Source organism: Macrosteles quadrilineatus, unplaced genomic scaffold (assembly GCF_028750875.1).
Source record: "Macrosteles quadrilineatus isolate MER2022 unplaced genomic scaffold, UCM_ALF_1.0 Scaffold_4__1_contigs__length_99947679, whole genome shotgun sequence".
Lineage (NCBI taxonomy): Eukaryota > Metazoa > Arthropoda > Insecta > Hemiptera > Cicadellidae > Macrosteles > Macrosteles quadrilineatus.
The window spans coordinates 58,007,049-58,029,529 of record NW_026542597.1 but is presented as its reverse complement, the minus strand read 5'-3'; the positions used below and the strand labels follow the sequence as shown (position 1 = coordinate 58,029,529).

Here is a 22,481-nt window from a genome sequence, read left to right as displayed (position 1 = left end):
AAGATTCTCACGAGGGTTGATAAAACTGATAAGACAGGTCTCACATAATTTGTTGTATTTGTTAGGAATATTAACATGTCTATTTACAAAGCTCACTTATGACTAACTTACCTAACGCTATACAGACATGCATCTAGGCTAATAATACTGCGCGATGCCACCCCTTCCGCGCTAGTGAAATTAAACTCACAAATAAAACGATTTTTTACCCTAAACTGAATTAGAAAAAAATAAGGTTCATTAATGGCTTGGATGTATTTACTTTCTTTTGGATTGCAGTTTCTTTGAATTAAAAATTCAGTCAAAGATATTCCATTTGAAATCCCAGAAAAGTACTTCGAGATTGACTAAATCAAATACCAGTAATGCTAATTGAAAAGTTATTTAGTTTGTTCAATCTGAAAGAGGATGGTCGTCTTATATTTTTCAAAAAGAAAATATTGTGTAGGAAGGAAGAAAGTCTTAGAAAATAGCCCTTATTTAGTTCCAAATTATCTCAATTTTGTTTATTGGTGTAAAGTAGGCTTATAACAATATGAATATTTATTGTTTTTTAAGTGTTAATGATTGAAATCAAATGAACATCTGAATTACAAACTGCGCTGCAGTTAGAATCTACAGTAGTGTTCAATTAAGATAAATAACCGCTTGGAGGGGTGGCTCCTGTTTGTACACTGAAGCCGGTCGAACTAGAACGAGCTCGAAATATAATATACACATTTTCGGTGGCGCTCATATAGTAAAATAAAACTTACAAAACTAAAGCAGTATGCCTATGGTTGAACTTAAACGTGTAGTCAAAAACAAAGATTCTATCTGGGAAAACAACATTTCTGAATTGGTGCACTTTCTGCTTGCAACAAACATCTAATGCTTGCTCACACTGTAGGGCCTAGCTGATTTGAATTACAGATTTCTTTTATTTTTATTGATAAATACATTTGACACTGAACCTAAAATGTACGATAATATTCTAAGCCTGATGCATTTAAGTGAATGTCTTGTTACTTATTGACAGTTAATTTAAATCGTGCCACCGAAAAATAAGATCAATTCTTTACAATATTAACAATTCTAGATTTGCACTAAGTCCATGCCACTGAGTTCTTCAACTAATAGTTGTGGGATACATTGTTATTACAGTGGAAATACCAACAAGAGGTATTAAGAGGTAGGCTGTACTTGAGATTTATGTATTTTAGCATTTCCTGTACCTTTTTTCACACTGTTTGCTCCTATTTGCACAGGTTTCTTACATCTAAGTAAAACTTTTAATATCACATGAGGAAATCGATCCTCTGAGTATTTACTTATTTTGAAATCGCTTAACCTAATTTAAAACTATATTACAAATAAAGTTCCGCGGAACAATATATTACTTTCTAATTAATTTATAGTCTTTGAAAGCTGTCCACTTACATTCCATAAAACACTATATATAAATAACAAAAGCGATTAACAAACAAAATATACACATAGAAGTTAAACTTGTACATGTGGCGGTCGAAGAATGTATATTACAAAGTTAAGATCGAACTGGTAGACACGAGTCGTATAAAGCTAACATCGACGAGACACTAAATAGAGTCCGAGGGTGCAGATCATGCTGCTTGGGCCTTGGAAGTCCTTAAACGCTCTTTCACTTTCCTACTCATTATGAAATTCTCTTTAAGTTGGATTTTGTTTGAATTATAATTAATTTTAATTGGCTAAAAGTTCAGTTTGAATTAGCATGTGTTTGTCATAGTTTATCTCAAATTTCGCAAATTTGGTACAATTTTCACTATTAGTTTGATTTTTAAATGAAATTTACAACACATCACTAGAACTTCGAAAGACCAAACTTGTGACCACTTGAGTTCAACTCCCGCTCTGCGTTAGACGTCGACATGGGGCGAGTCTGGGGAGTCGTCCTCCACATCTACACTCTGAGGACTGTGTGACCGCGTGGGGGAGCGGGGGTCAGGGCTGGGGGAGCGCGGAGGCAGAGGATGGTAGTAGGCGGGGGCGGTGGGCAGGCCCGGCGGAGGCGGCAGATGGGAAGGCCCCGCAACTCCGGGGTAGAGACGGTAGGCCAGCGGCTTCTGGAGTGTAGTGGCGGTGACGGCGGCGGCGGCGACGGCGGCTTGGCGGTAGTACAGGTCGGCAGCCGTGGGGGCGGCACCACCCCCAGGCGCAGGGTATGGCCAGCAGTAGGGAGGTCCGCCGTATAACCTCTGGAACGCCGCGTAGTTACCAGCCTCAGCGAGGAGTTCCAGACCCACCGCTGTCTGACGCTTCCACTTCGTTCTGTAACAAAAAACCCACCCCATGAGTCGAGAGCAATAGTCAGATGTACATTATTGGACGAGAAATTTTAACTACTACGATTCGTGTATACAACCTTTTGTCAATACAGTTTGTAGAACGAGGCCGGTTGGCTAGAACTGGCAGCAAGTACCGGCCGTTAGCTTACTTTCCGTCAAGTTAGCCAATACTGGTATATTGAGATTACTAGCATAGATGCAGTAATATATTACATCACTTCATCTATGTAGCCTACTGTATAGTGACACTGGCGGCTAGAGGTCACGTCACGCTACTGTTCACTACTGTTTAAGAGATATTTAGGATTTCTAGCCATCAGTACCTAGTTGTTTGTTCCTCTACAATCTCTGTGTATAATATGTTGTAATTACATTGAAGTAATTTTTAAGTTATCTCATTACATTTAATTTCATGAAATGGATTGTCATAAGAAGGTAGGTAGGGTATAAGGAGAACAGCGTAATCATCACCGTGTGCTTATAGTGCAGCACTCGAACACCTCACTACCGGTGGCCAACTCTGCTGAAATGAATCTAAAAGTCAACAGGAATCTAATAACGCTCGGGTCATTACAGCAATGGCTATCGTTAATTAATGGGAGCATTAGTGGTAATAGACACATCAGTGGTAGGACGGCGCGGCGGCAATCTTCTCTCATCTCTTGGATTAATTGTCCGGCGACCGCAGGAGACAACGTCCTGGCCGATGGAACATGCCACGCTCTTTTTGCTGTCCAGCTTAAACTGTAATTATTTATTTTAGAGGCCACGCGGCGCGACCGCGGCAAAACACGCGTGACAAATGGCGGGACGTGTCGCCCCGTCAGCGAGTGCTCATCAGTGGAGTGGTGTCCGTCGTCCAGAGTGTGCGGGAATTTTATGAAGTTGTAACGCAGTTTAAGTTGTTTTTAGCCAAAGCAAGACTCAACTTAGTACGAATTAGTCGTACTTTTACCACTAGAAAGTTCATTTAAGTAGATTTTGTCAAGAAGATTCATGAATCTCTATAGCAAGCAGGAATCGGCCTAGTACTAGATTCTTAGTACTTCCGTCACTTGAAAGTTCATTTGATTAATTGTTTGTCCAGAAGATTCATGGGTAACCCTAACCAAGAAGGAACTAACTTAATACAATATTTTTTCATATTGCACTCTGTCACGTCATCAAATATTACGACTAAGAAAATCAATACCGTTAACCTTATTAAAACGGATGCAGTAAGGGGGTTCATTTTTATTACAGAATACGCGGGTACATTTTAACAGTATTTCCCAGGTAGGGTGGCATTTACACTACTCCGAACACCTCATTTGTTCACATTGACATTTAAAGCCATCTACATCTCGAACAAAGGACCAGACGGGTATTAAATTTATATCAATGCAAGACTCGTCAAAAGAATTTCGTCTTGAGGGGCAAGCCGGTAATCAAGATGGAAGAATGGAATTCTTTCAAAACACTTGTAATACCCTATTGTTTAGGCCGATTGAGTGTGAGGACAATGAGATATGACTTGGAGTTACACAGCTAGTGTTGACTGTAAGGGCTGATTAAGGGTTGTTTAATATGTAATTAATTGCCTGTTGATTTGTAGCATAGATAAAACATACTCCAAATGTATGTTGAGATTACAATGAAAACACGAATTAAAGAATATCATGCTTAATACTAAGTTAGCCCTAGCAAAGATCTGTTTGGCCCAATCGTTTGCTACGAGGATAACATTCGTTTTCAAGACTATCTGCTTATACATAAATCAAATAATCTAGACAAAACAAATTATTAAATAACATTTTCACAGGCAATATGTGTGAAGATATTGATTAGATTCCTGCTTAATAAATAAATATTAATGGATCCTCTTGACAACAAACGAATCTAATGAACTTGATAATAGCAGAAGTGTGAAGTAAATACTGCACCATTAACTTATTGTACCTCACACTTTTCCTAGTCAGGAAATCTTGACATTTTTCGTAAATTTCTTTGTAGCTTAATTTCTTCTGTCAATAAGTAATAAGTTTTAATCTACTCGTGTTGTATTTTTAGTGACCAAGGATTATAATGGTCAGTAAACAGATTATGGCATCAACAGAAAAATATGTCCACTTTTCTTGGACAAATATAAGCTCTAAGTATATTTAGACGAAACTCTATTTTGTTTGCAATATATTTGTAGAGCAAGTTAGTTAAGTTATACAATCGCAGGCTGCATACATACTAAAAAATATAAGAAGTTTCCAATGAAACGTAATAATTTAATGTTGTCAGTGTATCTTAGCTAAGTGGCTGAGTCTCAAATTAGCAACTGAACCACTTCATCTCAAGTGCGAAACGCCTACAATATCGACGAAGCGGTCAAAAATGATCTACAGATTCTGATGGCAAAAACGTAGGAATAGAAATTAATTGTAGAATAAATTGTCTTATCACGGACCAGGCTACGAAAACGTAAACAAACCGGTATTTGTAAACGTTTTGAGTTTATGAATCCGGACTCTTGATACGCTATCATGATCGTTACTTTATGTTAAATAATTTATTTAACTTCTATACGATAGCCAATTCTCCAAGATTTCAATGAAACTGTCTTATTTAGTTCGGTCCTTAACTGATAACTATTTCAATCAAACTACTTATTCATACCTGCATTTGTATATTCTGCTTTTTACGAAGCCGACACACCTGGTGGCCGAGAGTTGAATGAACGTTGACAGTTTTGTGACTAAGATCAGCTGATTCATTAGCAAACTTGAGCAACATCGTGTGTACAAGCCATGACATTGACTTTACCGCAGGAGCTGCTGTTGCTGTTTTGAATGTGAAAGAGTTTGATGGAGGGGTAAGATTCGTCGTGGAGCTGGCCGAGTCTATGGACCCACTCACGCGGAAAGCTCCGACCCCTCTAATGACTCCTATATATCACACAACGCTGTAAATGTCCCATTTGAATACCCACAACTAAATTGATTCGGTCAAGAAGAAAATCGATATTAATGTGTATCCGTTGGCGCGGCTAAGTGAGCCGGTGCTTCCTGAGAATTAGGGATGCTACTGTGATTAATCGTATTTGCAGTATGAAAAGTCTACAAGAACGGAGAGTACTACTTTTGAGAAGATGACTCTAAACGGTGCGCCTAAAATAGGGTTAAATATTAGCCTATTTTAGCTGTATTTAGCGTGAATATTTATTAATTAAATCTTAACACGTCGAGTAATGTTAAATTTTGCAATTCAAGCTCAATATTTAGATTTTAATTTAGGTGTTCACCTAATAGGGCTGCTGATATATTAAATATTTAAGTAAATAAGTACAACTGAGCACCCTGAATATTATGTTTATAAAATATAATATTCAGGGTGCTCAGTTGTACTTATTTACTTAAATATTCAATATTTAGAATATCCATTACTCAAGAGTGAAGAACTCTAGTATTCTTTTAACTTATAACTACTTTAAAGCTGTTAAATATAATTTTGTAATTAACTTCTTTGTATATTTTAGAGTAAGGAATATTTGAAAAATAATCATTTAGTTGCTCCAGGATTCAAGATGTAATGGGATAATTAAATGTAGGATCTTCACAGTTTATATAAATATACTATATTCATTTTTTACTTTCTTTGAGGTAATAAATTCAGAGCCATTTTCTGAGATCATCCGATCTCAATGGATGAACTGGATGAAAATTGTTGCAATCAACATCAGTTTCAATCAAATTTTCGAAGTAATTTACCATGCACTCCCAATAATTAAATTACAGAATACGTGTATTCGAAGAAAGGCTGTAAAATACTTGATCGAGAATGCCTTTTCACAAGCCCAAGTCAAACTTCATTCATACATATTACAATTTCATAATCAAGAATGCAAAAGAGGAATATCGATTAGTCCAGCTTTTTACACGTCTTGTTACTTAAATTATCATTAAAATTTAGCTCCATTTTTCGTTGATCACAATATTTGTGTACGCTGTCACTTTTCCCACGAGAGCAGTAAGCTCCCCTGGACGCAAGCATATTAATGATCACCGCATCAGGCGCGAGCGGTGTAGCCAAACATAGTGTGTGAAGTGTGAAGTGCAAGAACAATGTGGCGAATTAGGGACCACTTCCCAGGCCGACGCTGAGTCACTATTTTTCATTATTGAATGTACAGTTTGTCGGTTCACCGCTCTTGGATACACCCTCACGTTCACACCCGGCCACCCGGGCTATCTGGAAATTTGGATATGTGAAGAAACTAAAATACTGCCTCGGTTGATGGAAAAAGTGAATATGTAAGGAAAATATGTGAAAGATATTACGTGCATTGTATGACACCGATTTTCGAATTGATTTTGGATTGGTCTGGCTCAGTATATCCCAGCAATACAAAAACGTCCGTGAAAAAAATACGGCGTAGGTGTAGCCACGTGTTGTACCCTTACACAAGACAGATCTTGTATCTTTATACAGGTGGCTACGACCCATTATGAATCAGAATCAGAATGAGGTATGAGGTATGAAGTGCTCTTATATGTTCTTTCTCAAGGAAATGATCCAGGGTTTCACTTCAAAATGGCAATGTATGACAGTAACATAGATAAATAAAATCTATAAAATAAAGCACGGAAACTTTTTAAGAGTTCCTCAGGTATTAAGAATTTTGAGTGGGAAAATCTGAAGAGGGTTCGTTTGACTTTGCGTGTCCCTATCTGACAAAACGTAAAGAGACAATTTCCTGGGAACAGAGGATAGGAATCTTATGTTTCATCATCCCTTTACAGAACTCAAGTCTTCATTATTTCATCTGATGAAAAATAACTTTTAGCCTCATACATTAAATTCAGTTGGTATAACTCAATGCCTGTAAGTCTCTATTTATTTGCATGTTGAGTATGACCATATGATCTGTATGAACAATTGTTGACCTTTTATACTGTCATTGTTTATGATAGGCTTGATGCTTGCATAGCTAGATTTTTTATTTTTTGAACTATTGTGACTGCCCAGACAAATGTTTTGTCTATTTATGTTTTATCTAGTTTTATTTTCTTGGTTAATCTTGAACCTCATTGTTGACTTTGTCATATGCATGTACCTTGCAAATTACGGCAGTAAAAAGTTTCTGATTTCTGAAAAAATACATGATGGCTTGGTAAGTGTATATGAGGAATGAAAAAAAAAACTGTTGTAGATGAGGCAATTACTTTCAATAGATTTGTGTAGCATTCGTTGTATATCTTATACAAATTAAACATTCAGATAATGCAAGTCGAAGCTGTTTTGAATTTCTAAACGTAACCTTTGATGTAATTTTGATGTTCTAGGATAGAATGAGTGGGTAAAGCTGTAATATCCGATAAGCGGAGTAATTTGGTCGGAAGCGTGGAATGATGTCGCGCAGGATGTCATTATACCCAAGGCCGGCCTCTGTTTAGGCAAGATGACTTCGATTAATTGCTGGCACAATCGATTGTCCACGGGCTAGTCTGTTTGAGGCCGCTATTACACACCCGATCGGCCACATTGTCACAGCGCGCCTGCGGCCGACCTCAGGATGCCTATGGAGAATAGCCGTGTTGCCACAGTACGGCCAAAGGATATCAAGAGTGTTGGGTGTTGCAATTGCACTGCCCTTCGGCCAATTACTCAAATTTTAGATGCAGTCTTTCCAATTCCTGGTCTTGCATAGAGTGCAAAAAAGGTGCTCATCAGAATACTTCATCAGCAAGCAACCGTCCATCTCAATTTAGAGCAATAGACACTAATATCCATGCAAAATCGTATTGGCAAAAATATATGCTGTTAATATCCAGAAACCGAGAAATCAAGACATAAATCGTTCGAATCAAGTAATTAGTATAGCTGGCAGTCAGAGTATCCAATCAAGAGAGGAGAAATCTTCAAACCAGTTTCTTAGCTCAAGGCGCGAGGACAGTTGCAAGAGGGTGCGGCATTTGACTGCAACTACAGCTGGCAATTATTCCCGCGTAAACGCTGGAGTTTGATTGGCTTTAATGTCTCAGCTGATTGCCACTAAGGACCAATGACAGCGTCCGACCGACTCTGCCGCTTTCATAAACTGCAATTATAGCCCCAGTAGCCGCAGCCTGAGGGAATCTCTAATTGACGATCATCTCCTTATTTTCATCGCATGGACTTGTTTTATTGCGGTTCTCGTTCTGTTCGCAAATATAAGTTATATTTTATGAAGACTTCGACGCCAGTTAATCATTGTTTCAAGCCCTCTACCAGTTCCTTTTGGAAATATTGATATTGTACTGCCACTAACTTTGGCGGTTGGAAACCGGTTGTTACTGTTTGTTGAAACAATATTTACTCTTCCCTCGACAGGTTCAAGTGACACTACTGTCATGCATGGAGGAGAGGAAAACTGCCGGTGTTTTGTTTGGAGTCAACGCACTCTGCATTGTTTGTTCACAGAAGAGGAAAAATGGATAATCATCTCCGCTACGCCTTCATTGTACCATGTGCACTACTGTGTGGCTGAGGACAAGGACAAAGCTTTCCACTTGTCTGCTTGAGAGTCTGCTACCACAGTAATACGAAACTCATAATTTCAAAGGGGTGTTATGGGCCTGGCCTTCTCTAAATTAGTGTTGGAGGGACCTGGTTCGGAAGAAAACTTCAGGTTGTTGGAAAATTTCAATACCGTACTCAAATTTGTTGGTTGACTTCAACAAATACCTCGAATAGGTATCGTAATGGTAGTGTTCCTTTTCAAAATTACACTCTTGTCTTGAGCACGTTTTATTTCTTTTATCAACTCTGCAATGGCGCATAAAATAATAGTCGAAGGTGTAGTGGCTTCATTTGGCTAATTTTAAAATGCATTAGTTCATTTCTGTTGTATTTTGGGTTTAACATTGATAAAAAATACTACAGTAGTCTATGGTTTAATTTTCCCTCTCTGGCTTAGTTAAAATAGCATTTTTCACCTCAACCAAATGTGTAAAGTAGTGTGCATCAACTTTTTCAATTGCAAAGTAAGATTTTCTGTGGTGCAGTGACATGATCTACTTTGCAAATGTTGTTGAGGATATTCACACGTAAACAAGCTAATACACACAGTGATACAGGGTAAACGGTGACTTGCATGATGTGAACCTCGCGTGTATGAAGCACAATTACATGTGATAACAGCAAAAACGGAAATGACGCTAATTTAAAAGCAATGTGTGAGGGAGCATTTATAAGTACAGTCTTTCGTGGAGTTAACTTAAGTATCGTCGCTAATAATGCACTAAAAGTCGCTTTAATATGTGATATTAACTTTCAATTTAATCTATCCGTGATAAAATACACAGTCAACAGATTGAAAAATTAATCTTCCAGTGAACAGGATACGATTCTACGAAGGTACCAATAAAAATTAAAAGTACGTGTAAGAGAAATCCTTGGAAGAATCATTTGAAGGTTTAATGAAGTGTGGAAGAGAGGGAAAGTGAGCACTCATTTGTAATTGCAAATAAGCTGGCAGTCGATGAGCCAAGAAACGACGACGGCCAGTGGTAGTGAGGCGGGGACGAGTAATGGCACAACAAGCTACACGATACTCGGCAGTCTAGCTTGGTTCAAGTCAAATATATTGAATCTAACGAATAGATTACGTTTTGTGATTACCTGTGAGTTAGTTATGTAGTAATTCATATAAATATACTGATCCGAATTAAGAGAATTGTTAATTTCGATGTAGCCATAATCTTGCTGTAGTTCTGTGATTTTTAAGTACATATAGCTGCGAAGGGTTAGAAATTACCTATGTTTTGTGAGATAGAAAATCTGAAGAGGATAAGCAAATAACTTAAGAGGAAAAATATTGACTGGATTCTTTAAATCCCCACAAATTCTACATGGAAGAAATCTTACGCGTATGGGCCTACCCCATTGTCATTCAATATTTCTTTGAATACCTACTACAAAACTTAACATTATTCACTAGACATTCTCTCCTTCCTCGACCAGGGTCTCCTAATTCAACAAATGAAGTTTCTATAGACCGGTCTCCTGTTCTGGTACTATACCTACCAGGTGGTACCTGGATACCTCCCTTAGAAACGATTTACACATCAACCTACTCCCTATTATCCCTTCTTCAATATTTGTTCTACTGCTACAGCTATAGTTCCCTCGGACCTACCTCCTGTTCTGGTACCAGGTCTTGACCTGGGTGTCGGACAGACTCAGCTTGGCCGCCAGTTCCATGCGGTCTTGTACACTCAGGTATTTCTGTCTTTCGAAGCTCTTCTCCAGCGTCTGCAGCTGATGGTCTGTGAACGCCGTCCTCGCCTTGCGTTGCTTCTTGCTCAGCCCTGAGTGACTGGAGCCTCTAGAGCCGTCCTGCACGTCGTCTTTGTGACCTGTAACACGGTGAACCAAGAGTCAACAAATATTCCGGAATCCAGAGACAGAAAATCTGTAAAACAGTACATTTCACTTTCAAATTGATATTTGTCATGTTAATGTTAAAAGCCTTTGCCATGGAACTGCTGATCTCTACAATGATGTAAAGATAGGGAAGTAATTGTTCTGGTATGAGTTAGTAACATAGGTGAATAAGTTAGGTTATGTTAGTGATAAGATAAAGATACTGGATGCAGTTGACCGCACTTGAAAAAGCAATGACCATCCGGCGTATTATTCAAACTTGCATTCCCAGTTTTCTTAACATGCTGTGTGGATACATACTGTTTTCTTATACATATTTCATGGGAATACTTTTTTTCCTTTTTTAGTAGACCTAACTGTTGGATTATTTTGAGGTTTAGACTTATAACAATATATCTGAGCAAATAATAACCATCTCTTAACTTGCGAATCGTTAAACAATTGATTGTTGGTACATACTAACATTAAAAATTAAACACTTTAACAATAAATGCATCAAATAATTATGGATTCTATCGAAGTTTTAGAAAATAAAAACATTAACAATCACTACATATATATTTATTGAAATAACAATACCGTATGATTACACTGAGAAACCACATCGCAGATTTGCCCCGATAAAATTCTCAAGAAATCCCAAGAGTGTTTGAAAACTTTCAAACATGCAAATTGGAATGTTTTCCAAAGCTTTGGAGAAAAGTGGTCTTCTCGACAATGGGCGCGGAGAATTTGGCGTCTACAAAGCCCAAGGGGGGGACGGGCGCCTCGGCGCGTTTATACATGACTATAAAACTGTCTGAATATCGAGCATGTCTACAAAGGGAGAGCGAAACAAGATTGGGATTGAGTCCGTAAAGTGAATCAGTTTGAGAAGCTTTTAGGTCCATCAGAGGGGGAGGGGGAGGGGGCCGGTCAATACGAGAACTTTTGTTGAAAAAACAACAATTTGCGGATGTATCCGCTCTCGGAACGATCAAAAATGGAAATGACCTGAAATGGTTCCCTTACTCGCCGTGTGATTGTTTTGCAGAGAAAATCACGATTGTGTTTGTTCTGAGGTGTTAACGATGTTATTGGGGGTTTACATGTTGTGATGTTTTATCGTTGAAAAATCTAATTGGTTTTTAATATGTTCGTGATTTTATTTTCTTACTAGCACAATTACTTAAAGCTGCTGGATGAGTAGTTTCATGTTTGTAGTGTTATTTTGTATTATGGTTTCCAAATATGAAGAATATTTTTAGGGGTGACTAAATTTTAGTTTTTCCAATTATGGTTAAACATTTAAATAGAAATTCTACTACTTAGCAGTTGTCTTATTCAACAATGTGTGATATTAGATGGTGTTACAAGTTCAAAAGTTGCGCATGACTTTGTGTACATTGATATTATGTAAATCACTAACAAGTCTTCAGAATATTTGGGATTATATTGATTGTATACAGCTTTATGGAGATTCAATTGATTAGCAATCGTGATAGCATCAATGCATGGTGAAAACCACATTCGATTGCTATGTAACATTTTTATTAAAAATGTTATCATAAAGTTAAATTAATTAGTTCATTAAATTGGACAGCCTATATTTATACTGATTTAAAATGATTATTGAAACCTGGATACAGTGTAATCTACAAAGTTAGTTCTCAAATTATAAGGAAATCCATCTCCTACATTTGTTACACCTCCAGACAAAAGACTTGGCCAATAATGCTTCAGAATCAATTCAGTACAAAACGACGGAGGAAACAACAATAAGAAGTAACAGCCCGGAAATTAATAAAGCGAGAAACCCAATCGTCAACGACAATAATACAAGCAGCTTTGTCGCCGACAGAGAATATTAGAAGAGAAAAGGTGACATAACGGCTTATGTGATATGTCGTCAAATGTTGTGATTGGATTAGTACATGGGTGCGACAGAGAGAGCAGTGGGGTGGGAGGGGGCGGGGCAACATGGCGGCAAATACAGGAGATAAATAAACAATGGAGCAGAGAGAAAGAGAGAGAGCGAAGTTGACAACGGCGGCTCCAGTACGGAGCCTTGTGGCGTTCCGTTTAGATTACCCTTTGTCTATAAACAGTTTGTGTGTGCTTATATAACATTCAGTAGGTGTTATTATTATTGATAGGTTCTTGTGTAATAGGATATTTAGGTGGAAATTGGAATGGTTTTTTTAATAACACGTACCAGTTCGAAAAATAACATGTAACATGATAAATGTGCCGTATAAAAACCCCTTTCAGATACAATGTTGTGAGTATGGTGTGGGGCCTAAAATGGGGTTTTAATGTACAGTACAGAGATTTCATTTTCACTAAATAACTTCACTTCAATTCATTAGTCCCATTTAGAGACTACAACTACAGTTTTAATAAACATAACGAATTTACCAAGATCTGCATTGAGCATTCGTTTTCTAGAAACAATATTGCTTTTCAAAACCTCTCTTGTTTAGTTGAACAATATATGAAAATGTTACTTTCTTACGAACGTTTGAAAAAAAAACCTATAAATGAAATGTAAAATGATATACAATCCATCAATTCCGTGTTCTGGATACATTAAAAAAAACAGTATTAGCCAAGTTAAATAACATTTAATCTAACTATAAACACTTTATAAATGACTAAAAGCTAGCTATTCACTTCTTATAGCGTATACAGTACAATCCAGAATGTCCTTGCAAATAACTGTAGCCAATAATACTTCTTTCGATTAGGTATTCAAACGGAACGGGGAACGTAAATACCTCTAAATACGATGCAATATACATAAATCTTGAGCCTGTAAGCTAAACTTTTCTACACTGGAGCATAAAGGATTTATGTTATTTATATTTTTAATTATTTAAAATTTTGCCATTGTAAACTTCCACCTACACAAGCCATTTGCGCTCGCATGATCAAAACCAAATCTGTCCAAAATCTTGGCGAAGGTTCAAAGAGCAATGCTATCACCGGTGTTTAGCCAGGCTGATCGCTGGATGCGATGCGATCTATCGATATCTGAGATCACAGCCGGAGTGGTGCGTTTGAGCGATTTAACCGCGTTACTAGCGCCAATCCCCCGGGAACAGCTCCATTTGGGGCGCTTGCCAAGCCAAATTGTTACAGACAGCCACAACCTCTTCTAAACCAACCAGAAACTGTTCTCAACCTTCCATTATTGATTCTGCAGCTTTCACTTCGTCATCAGGTTACAGGTCGAGTGTTTGGTTTGAATAGATGCTCAGACGAAAATTGAACTCGGGTAAAATGATAAAGGTTTTACAGTGTCTGTTAAGAAAGATTTTTTTGTAAATATCTACGCTTTTTGTATTGTTTGCGTTTTTTACAAGGGTAAAAAACACGACTCGGTTTAGTCATGTTTTATTTGCATAGTAAATGAAAATGGATAAAATCACAAAATGGAATCTGCGTCCAAAACCGAATACAGATTTGAAGGCTTTTTACCCACTCGGCAATCAAAACGGACCCATGCCCTCGAATTCTGTAATCCAAACTATTATTACTATTAACTATCTACAAATATAGTAATTTATCTGTTGATGTTTAGCATTATAAAAAATCAGAATATTGCCTATTTTGATCCTTAGGCAGGTCCCTTGCCTATATTATTGTGAAATTTCAATACAGTATCGCCAATTATCTAGCTGTTGTCTCATACATTCAACCCTTTTTTAGCGAATTTCCCTATAGGGAAGTAGCTATTACCGTAGGTGGCACGGTAAGACCTAGGCCCGGGACCGATTTACTTTTTCATTTTGATGTCCCCAGAGGCCAAATAACTATTCGTTCAAATTTTTATATAAGTATATATATATATATATATATATATATATATATAGATTTATATATATATATAGATTTATATATATATATAGATTTATATATATATACGTCCGTGAACGCGATAACTTGAGTAATTTTTGTCCGATTTTGTTGAAATTTGGTTTGAAGGTGTAAGGCGGGATAAACTTGAATGAGTTCGCGAACCAGCATGATCGGACCATGGGAACAGTGTTTTACGGGGGCTTTTATGGGGTAAAAAATGGGTTTTCTCATTTTTGACCCTCAAAACACAAAATTTCTCAATTTCTCTCTAGACCTTGTTAAAGAGCTTAAAAAAACAAATAATTTAGTATATCAAAGTGTTTTTGTACGGTTATTGGTAACAGAGAAACTTCCAAAAATTGTAAATTTAAAATTTCCATGTTATTCTTATGGAGAATATTGTAAAATGATGTAGTTTGCTTGTTTATTGATATATTTGGATTAAACTTGGCCAATTCATTTATTTTATACTAAGCTATTAATATTTTACTAAAAAACTCGCTTAATTAGTTTCCTTGTAGCAGCAAACCTAGGTACTCGTTTAACCTAACGTTATTTAAATAGATTTGATCGAAAATGAGTCCAGACAAATGGAAATGCGCTTAGTCGGCAGGTATGCTTTGGCGGGGGTATTTTTGCTTTACCGTAAAAATACACCCTAATGGTGTGACGAGATGGCTATGTGTGACGGCAAATCTTAAAAAATATTAAAAAATTAAATTCTTAATATGCTTAAAACCTCAGCAAACAACATCGAAACAATTCAACATAAATAGTTTTCTTACAATTAAACTTTTATCCCTATCTCCACCAAGTTACATCACTGATATTGTTTGTACAGGACACATGAACCCTTGTACAGCGGTGCCACCCTACAACAGTCTCTAGTCTATTATCATTTTAAGAGATAACGCTATTCGTCACGGCGTGGGGTGAGGGCTGACTCGATTATGCCCGGGTTTGGAGTAATTTCGAACGACGACAATTAGCTTATGCTTGTTGGATTTAATTGCCCCAGCTTTTGTCCGCTTTGAAACCCCTCCCCCATCACACAGTGCCGCCAACCTACGCGCTGAATAACAATACGCGAGTGTTGTTTGTGAAATAAAAGTGTAATTGGACTGTTTTACTGGTTATATTTCTGAATCAGTAAACGGTGAAGTTATTACTCGGGTTCTTTTTGTGTGTTTAGATTAGAACTAATAGGTGTATAACACTTGGCATAGGTTTTAATAGTTGATGTAGTCTGGTCGCGTAGAAAGGTGTAGTTTCCCCCAAAATCGAAAAGGAAATGTGCTAAAAATTCAACTGAATGTTTTTATAGTGACTGTACGAATTTTTTGTGGATTGACAACTCGCATCTTTATACGTAATGGTTTATGGAGAACAGTAAATAAATAAATATCTGCCTAAAGCTTGAAATTTGTTTATACTGCAAGATCAAACCAGCTAAACACAAAGGAGAGATAACAATATAAGGGAAACAAGGTAAAAATTACCTACTGCTTTGGACGAATGTACATGTTATTTGAAGTAGACCGTGCACTGCTTAACACGATAATTTTACAATTCAGTTGAAAGTAAATATACTTTTTGGGACCTTGGATTGTACTGTCTAGACCACGAAATACTTCTCTCTACCCAGCGTGTAAAATAAACACAAATATGTTAAGTACTCTTAAAAAATAGAAATAAATCAAATCGTGAAAATAAAGCAAATAAAATGCTTTTAATTTTTCCTATTCGCAATTATGAATCACAAAGAAGACGATAGCAGTATTAAAATTACAATACTGAACATATTGAAGTTTGCAAATATGTATTAGTGATAAAATTATCATTTACTATTTACAGTTATAACTATTTAGTAGTCTAGAATTATATTATTTACTATTGATATATATTATCACTATACCATAGTCAATGCTTATATCATTTGATGAAAATCCCCGTTGGCGATTATTTAAATGTTAACTAAATGGTGTACGCGTGTTGCGTATTTATTCTTTTGTTTTTTATTTTTCAATGGGTACTACGAAATATTTTCGCTAATCCGAAATATTAATAGCTATATCAAAAGTAATATAGAAATTAATATTAATAAAGCTAAAATTTTACCATTTGTAAAACTTAACCAGACATTTATTACCAACAACGTAATTTACGAAAGCAGTAAACTTCGCCGATTTCCAACAATAACCCCAGTTTTGAGGGTACCGTTTTATACATAAACGGCCCATAGACATATAGACATCAGAAAATCTGATGATAGCCGTGTATGGAGCAGTTACAGATTGCCACGTTGGAGGGGGGTAGAGGGGGAGAAGGGTTAGCCCCGCCCCCCTTGTCATGTCTACATTACAACTGTCAACAGGGAATGACACCCCTGGCAATCATCAACCGATACCCTAGCCTACTAGGGGCTGCAGTGGGGTTGATGCAACTCTATACTTGTTTGGGGTCTTCATTATGTAATGAAAAGTATCATTTATGGGTTTGAGACTAGCGAAATTATGTAAGCCAAACCCTATGTTGTCTCATTTTACTCCCTAACATACGGGGTTGTTGGAATTGGCAATAATTTTGAATCGCTATGTACTGACCATTGCGTGCTCATACTCTTCATTTGTACTAAATATTGTTTTATCTCAGAACTGTTTAATTCTTTTGACTATTTTTCGGTTGTTTGTGTGGTGTTTCTTTTATGATTTCCAGCGTTGGCTAGGTTTGTGCACTAATAATATAGTAATTTCCCAGCAAATCAGATTACAGATTACAAAACGTTTCTAGTCGTAAAGAGAAATGAGCCCATTTACACTTACACCTTGAATAACATCACTTGTACGTGGGCTTACTAGCATGAGTGTAGACTGTAGACCCACGTGTCAAATATTTCCTTGATTTGAATCCGAGAAAACAATAAACACGAACATTGCCTTATTCAGTTCACATGCTTACGTGTTCTAAAAATATAACTTGCAAGAATACCTATACAACTCAGCACTGGTGATTTACCAAGAACGAAGTGTAGAGTTATAAACGCCGCACCGTTATCCCTTCTTCAATTACAATTCCTTGTTTTCCACACGGTAGCTTGTTAAATCTGGACTAACTAGCATTAAACTAGCCTATTACTGGCTGTTGCCAGTCAACTAATAGTTGTTCAGGATTATAAACCGTCAAGTCGAGTAATTGCGACTAATTGAAGACTGGCGGCGACAGGAAGTGGAGCCGATAACGGCTAATTAAATCTTAACCGTGGTGTACAACAAGAGAAACACGTTAACAAACACGCGAGATTACGTTCCACGCGAGACTCAGATTACCTGCGTGATCTGCGACCTTAAGACTTCGGTGCTTCGGTGTTATAGCGAAGCGACACTCTAGCTACAAATCTAGGTGTCGACACGGGTACAGATAGCGACACTCTAGCTGCAAACCTAGGTGTCGACACGGGTATAGATAGCGACACTCTAGCTACAAACCTAGGTGTTGACATGGGTATAGATAGCGACACTCTAGCTGCAAACCTAGGTGTTGACACGGGCATAGATAGCGACACTCTAGCTACAAACCTAGGTGTCGACACGGGTACAGATAGCGACACCCTAGCTGCAAACCTAGGTGTCGACACGGGTATAGATAGCGACACTCTAGCTACAAACCTAGGTGTTGACATGGGTATAGATAGCGACACTCTAGCTACAAACCTAGGTGTTGACAGGGGTATAGATAGCGACACTCTAGCTACAAACCTAGGTGTTGACACGGGTATAGATAGCGACACTCTAGCTACAAACCTACGTGTGTTGACACGGGTATAGATAGCCACACTCTAGCTACAAACCTAGGTGTTGACACGGGTATAGATAGCGACACTCAAGCTACAAACCTAGGTGTTGACACGGGTATAGATAGCGACACTCTAGCTACAAACCTAGGTGTTGACACGGGCATAGATAGCGACACTCAAGCTACAAATCTAGGTGTCGACACGGGTACAGATAGCGACACTCTAGCTGCAAACCTAGGTGTCGACACGGGTATAGATAGCGACACTCTAGCTACAAACCTAGGTGTTGACATGGGTATAGATAGCGACACTCTAGCTGCAAACCTAGGTGTTGACACGGGCATAGATAGCGACACTCTAGCTACAAACCTAGGTGTCGACACGGGTACAGATAGCGACACCCTAGCTGCAAACCTAGGTGTCGACACGGGTATAGATAGCGACACTCTAGCTACAAACCTAGGTGTTGACATGGGTATAGATAGCGACACTCTAGCTACAAACCTAGGTGTTGACAGGGGTATAGATAGCGACACTCTAGCTACAAACCTAGGTGTTGACACGGGTATAGATAGCGACACTCTAGCTACAAACCTACGTGTGTTGACACGGGTATAGATAGCCACACTCTAGCTACAAACCTAGGTGTTGACACGGGTATAGATAGCGACACTCAAGCTACAAACCTAGGTGTTGACACGGGTATAGATAGCGACACTCTAGCTACAAACCTAGGTGTTGACACGGGCATAGATAGCGACACTCAAGCTACAAACCTAGGTGTTGACACGGGTATAGATAGCGACACTCTAGCTACAAACCTAGGTGTTGACACGGGTATAGATAGCGACACTCTAGCTACAAACCTAGGTGTTGACACGGGCATAGATAGCGACACTCTAGCTGCAAACCTAGGTGTTGACACGGGTATAGATAGCGACACTCTAGCTAAAAACCTAGGTGTTGACACGGGCATAGATAGCGACACTCTAGCTACAAACCTAGGTGTTGACACGGGTATAGATAGCGACACCCTAGCTGCAAACCTAGGTGTCGACACGGGTATAGATAGCGACACTCTAGCTACAAACCTAGGTGTTGGCATGGGTATAGATAGCGACACTCTAGCTACAAACCTAGGTGTTGACACGGGCATAGATAGCGACACTCTAGCTACAAACCTAGGTGTTGACACGGGTATACATAGTGACACTCTCGCTACAAACCTAGGTGTTGACACGGGTATAGATAGCGATACTCTAGCTACAAACCTACGTGTTGACACGGGTATAGATAGCCACACTCTAGCTACAAACCTAGGTGTTGACACGGGTATAGATAGCGACACTCTAGCTACAAACCTACGTGTTGACACGGGTATAGATAGCCACACTCTAGCTACAAACCTAGGTGTTGACACGGGTATAGATAGCGACACTCAAGCTACAAACCTAGGTGTTGACACGGGTATAGATAGCGACACTCTAGCTACAAACCTACGTGTTGACACGGGTATAGATAGCCACACTCTAGCTACAAACCTAGGTGTTGACACGGGTATAGATAGCGACACTCAAGCTACAAACCTAGGTGTTGACACGGGTATAGATAGCGACACTCTAGCTACAAACCTAGGTGTTGACACGGGCATAGATAGCGACACTCAAGCTACAAACCTAGGTGTTGACACGGGTATAGATAGCGACACTCTAGCTACAAACCTAGGTGTCGACACGGGTATAGATAGCGACACTCTAGCTACAAACCTAGGTGTTGACACGGGCATAGATAGCGACACTCTAGCTGCAAACCTAGGTGTTGACACGGGTATAGATAGCGACACTCTAGCTACAAACCTAGGTGTTGACACGGGCATAGATAGCGACACTCTAGCTACAAACCTAGGTGTTGACACGGGTATAGATAGCGACACCCTAGCTGCAAACCTAGGTGTCGACACGGGTATAGATAGCGACACTCTAGCTACAAACCTAGGTGTTGACATGGGTATAGATAGCGACACTCTAGCTACAAACCTAGGTGTTGACACGGGTATAGATAGCGACACTCTAGCTACAAACCTAGGTGTTGACAGGGGTATAGATAGCGACACTCTAGCTACAAACCTAGGTGTTGACACGGGTATAGATAGCGACACTCTAGCTACAAACCTAGGTGTTGACACGGGTATAGATAGCGACACTCTAGCTGCAAACCTAGGTGTTGACACGGGTATAGATAGCGACACTCTAGCTACAAACCTAGGTGTTGACATGGGTATAGATAGCGACACTCTAGCTGCAAACCTAGGTGTTGACACGGGTATAGATAGCGACACTCTAGCTACAAACCTAGGTGTTGACAGGGGTATAGATAGCGACACTCTAGCTACAAACCTAGGTGTTGACACGGGTATAGATAGCGACACTCTAGCTACAAACCTAGGTGTTGACACGGGTAAAGATAGCGACACTTACACTCTAGCTACAAACCTAGGTGTTGACACGGGTATAGATAGCGACACTCTAGCTACAAACCTAGGTGTTGACACGGGTAAAGTTAGCGACACTTACACTCTAGCTACAAAACTAGGTGTTGACACGGGTATAGATAGCGACACTCTAGCTACAAACCTAGGTGTTGACACGGGTATAGATAGCGACACTCTAGCTACAAACCTAGGTGTTGACACGGGTATAGATAGCGACACTCTAGCTACAAACCTAGGTGTTGACACGGGTAAAGATAGCGACACTTACACTCTAGCTACAAACCTAGGTGTTGACACGGGTATAGATAGCGAGACTTTAGCTGCAAACCTAGGTGTTGACACGGGTATAGATAGCGAGACTTTAGCTGCAAACCTAGGTGTTGACACGGGTATAGATAGCGACATTCTAGCTACAAACCTAGGGATTGAGTGTGGGGATGTCGTAGGGCAAACCGTCCATGTCGCGGTCTGTCGTAATTCCCTATGGTAGAGCAAATGACAAGCAATAGCAGTGTTAAACATGGTTCCCGGGTCCAGGAACCTGCTCCAATAGGAGGATTTAACAAATTTCATCTGAGCGGACTGAAGATATCCTTGGTTTTAACCATAGTGCATCTTCGGCCATATAGTTTGTTTTGCTAATACCCTAACTTAAACCAAATAAAATTTTATTTTTGCAAACTATTGATTCTACTCTTGCAGTGTAGCCAAAAGCTAAAGCGTAAACTTAACAATAAATTTAGAACTAGAAGAAAACTAGAAGGAAACTAGAAGACAAAAACGCGCTGAAGTGTAATGGAACACTAAACTCGTAAAAACATTTTTTAGATTTTATAATAGAATTATAAGTATACTTGCATTGTCTAGCTACAGTCACCGGAAATAAACCTCAAACAAGTTGAAATTCACGTTCTCGTTTAAAAACAATAACTCGTGTAAATGGAAATACAATGGAAAATACTGTAGAAGAAGAAGAAGGATTAAAAACGAAAGAAATGCATACTACTGTTGAAATTAATAAATTTGAAAAAAATGTGAAGAAATTATCAAAAGTAGACGTTTTTTTCAGTACTCAGAGCTGTATTACTCTATGTTACCGTATACAACCATGCACTGTATACTAGTGTGTAATGTATACCACTACTTGTTTCCACATACTCTACGCCTCGCATGATCAGCGTAGGTACGCGGAAGAGCGTAGCTCGGAGCTGAACGTAACTACGCCATGGCAGACGTTCCAGCAATTACACATGGATAATTGGTCTATCACATACGTCAACCATTTTGGAACGAACCATTTACGTAATTCCTTCCTCGTCTAATCATCGAGCTTGTCCGGCTTTCTCTTCAACTGCAGTGTTCATGGGTGATGTCCATGTCGATGTGAATTTGTTAACATTTCAGTTATGTCGTCACTAGGTGGTATGCAGCCTACCTCATGTTAGTACACCTATTAAGTAGGCTCAACTTTTTATGAGTCAGTATTCTTCTCCTTGAAGTCACACGATAGTTATTTTTAAACTTGTTTCAAAAACATAAACATCAATTGTTTGTCAAACCTAAAAGCATAGTTTATAAATATTATGTAGAAAAAATGTAACCGATAATGGTTGGAACCAACAAACCCAGTAGGAAAATGAGGATGTGTACCATTATT

The 22,481-nt window shown here is 38.6% G+C and overlaps 1 protein-coding gene across 1 annotated transcript in view; it reads right to left on the bottom strand.

Moving 5' to 3' along the window:
• Positions 1-594: 594 nt before the first annotated feature.
• The window catches only part of LOC128992700 (homeobox protein B-H1-like), a 30,727-nt gene continuing 8,840 nt past the window's right edge, over positions 595-22,481 (bottom strand). The window contains exons 2-3 of the mRNA XM_054416418.1: positions 10,453-10,672; positions 595-2,289 (exon numbers count right to left, since the gene is read on the bottom strand). Of these exons, the coding sequence (XP_054272393.1) occupies positions 1,878-2,289; positions 10,453-10,672 (632 nt within the window). The 3' untranslated portion in view covers positions 595-1,877. The remainder of the gene's footprint in view (positions 2,290-10,452; positions 10,673-22,481) is intronic.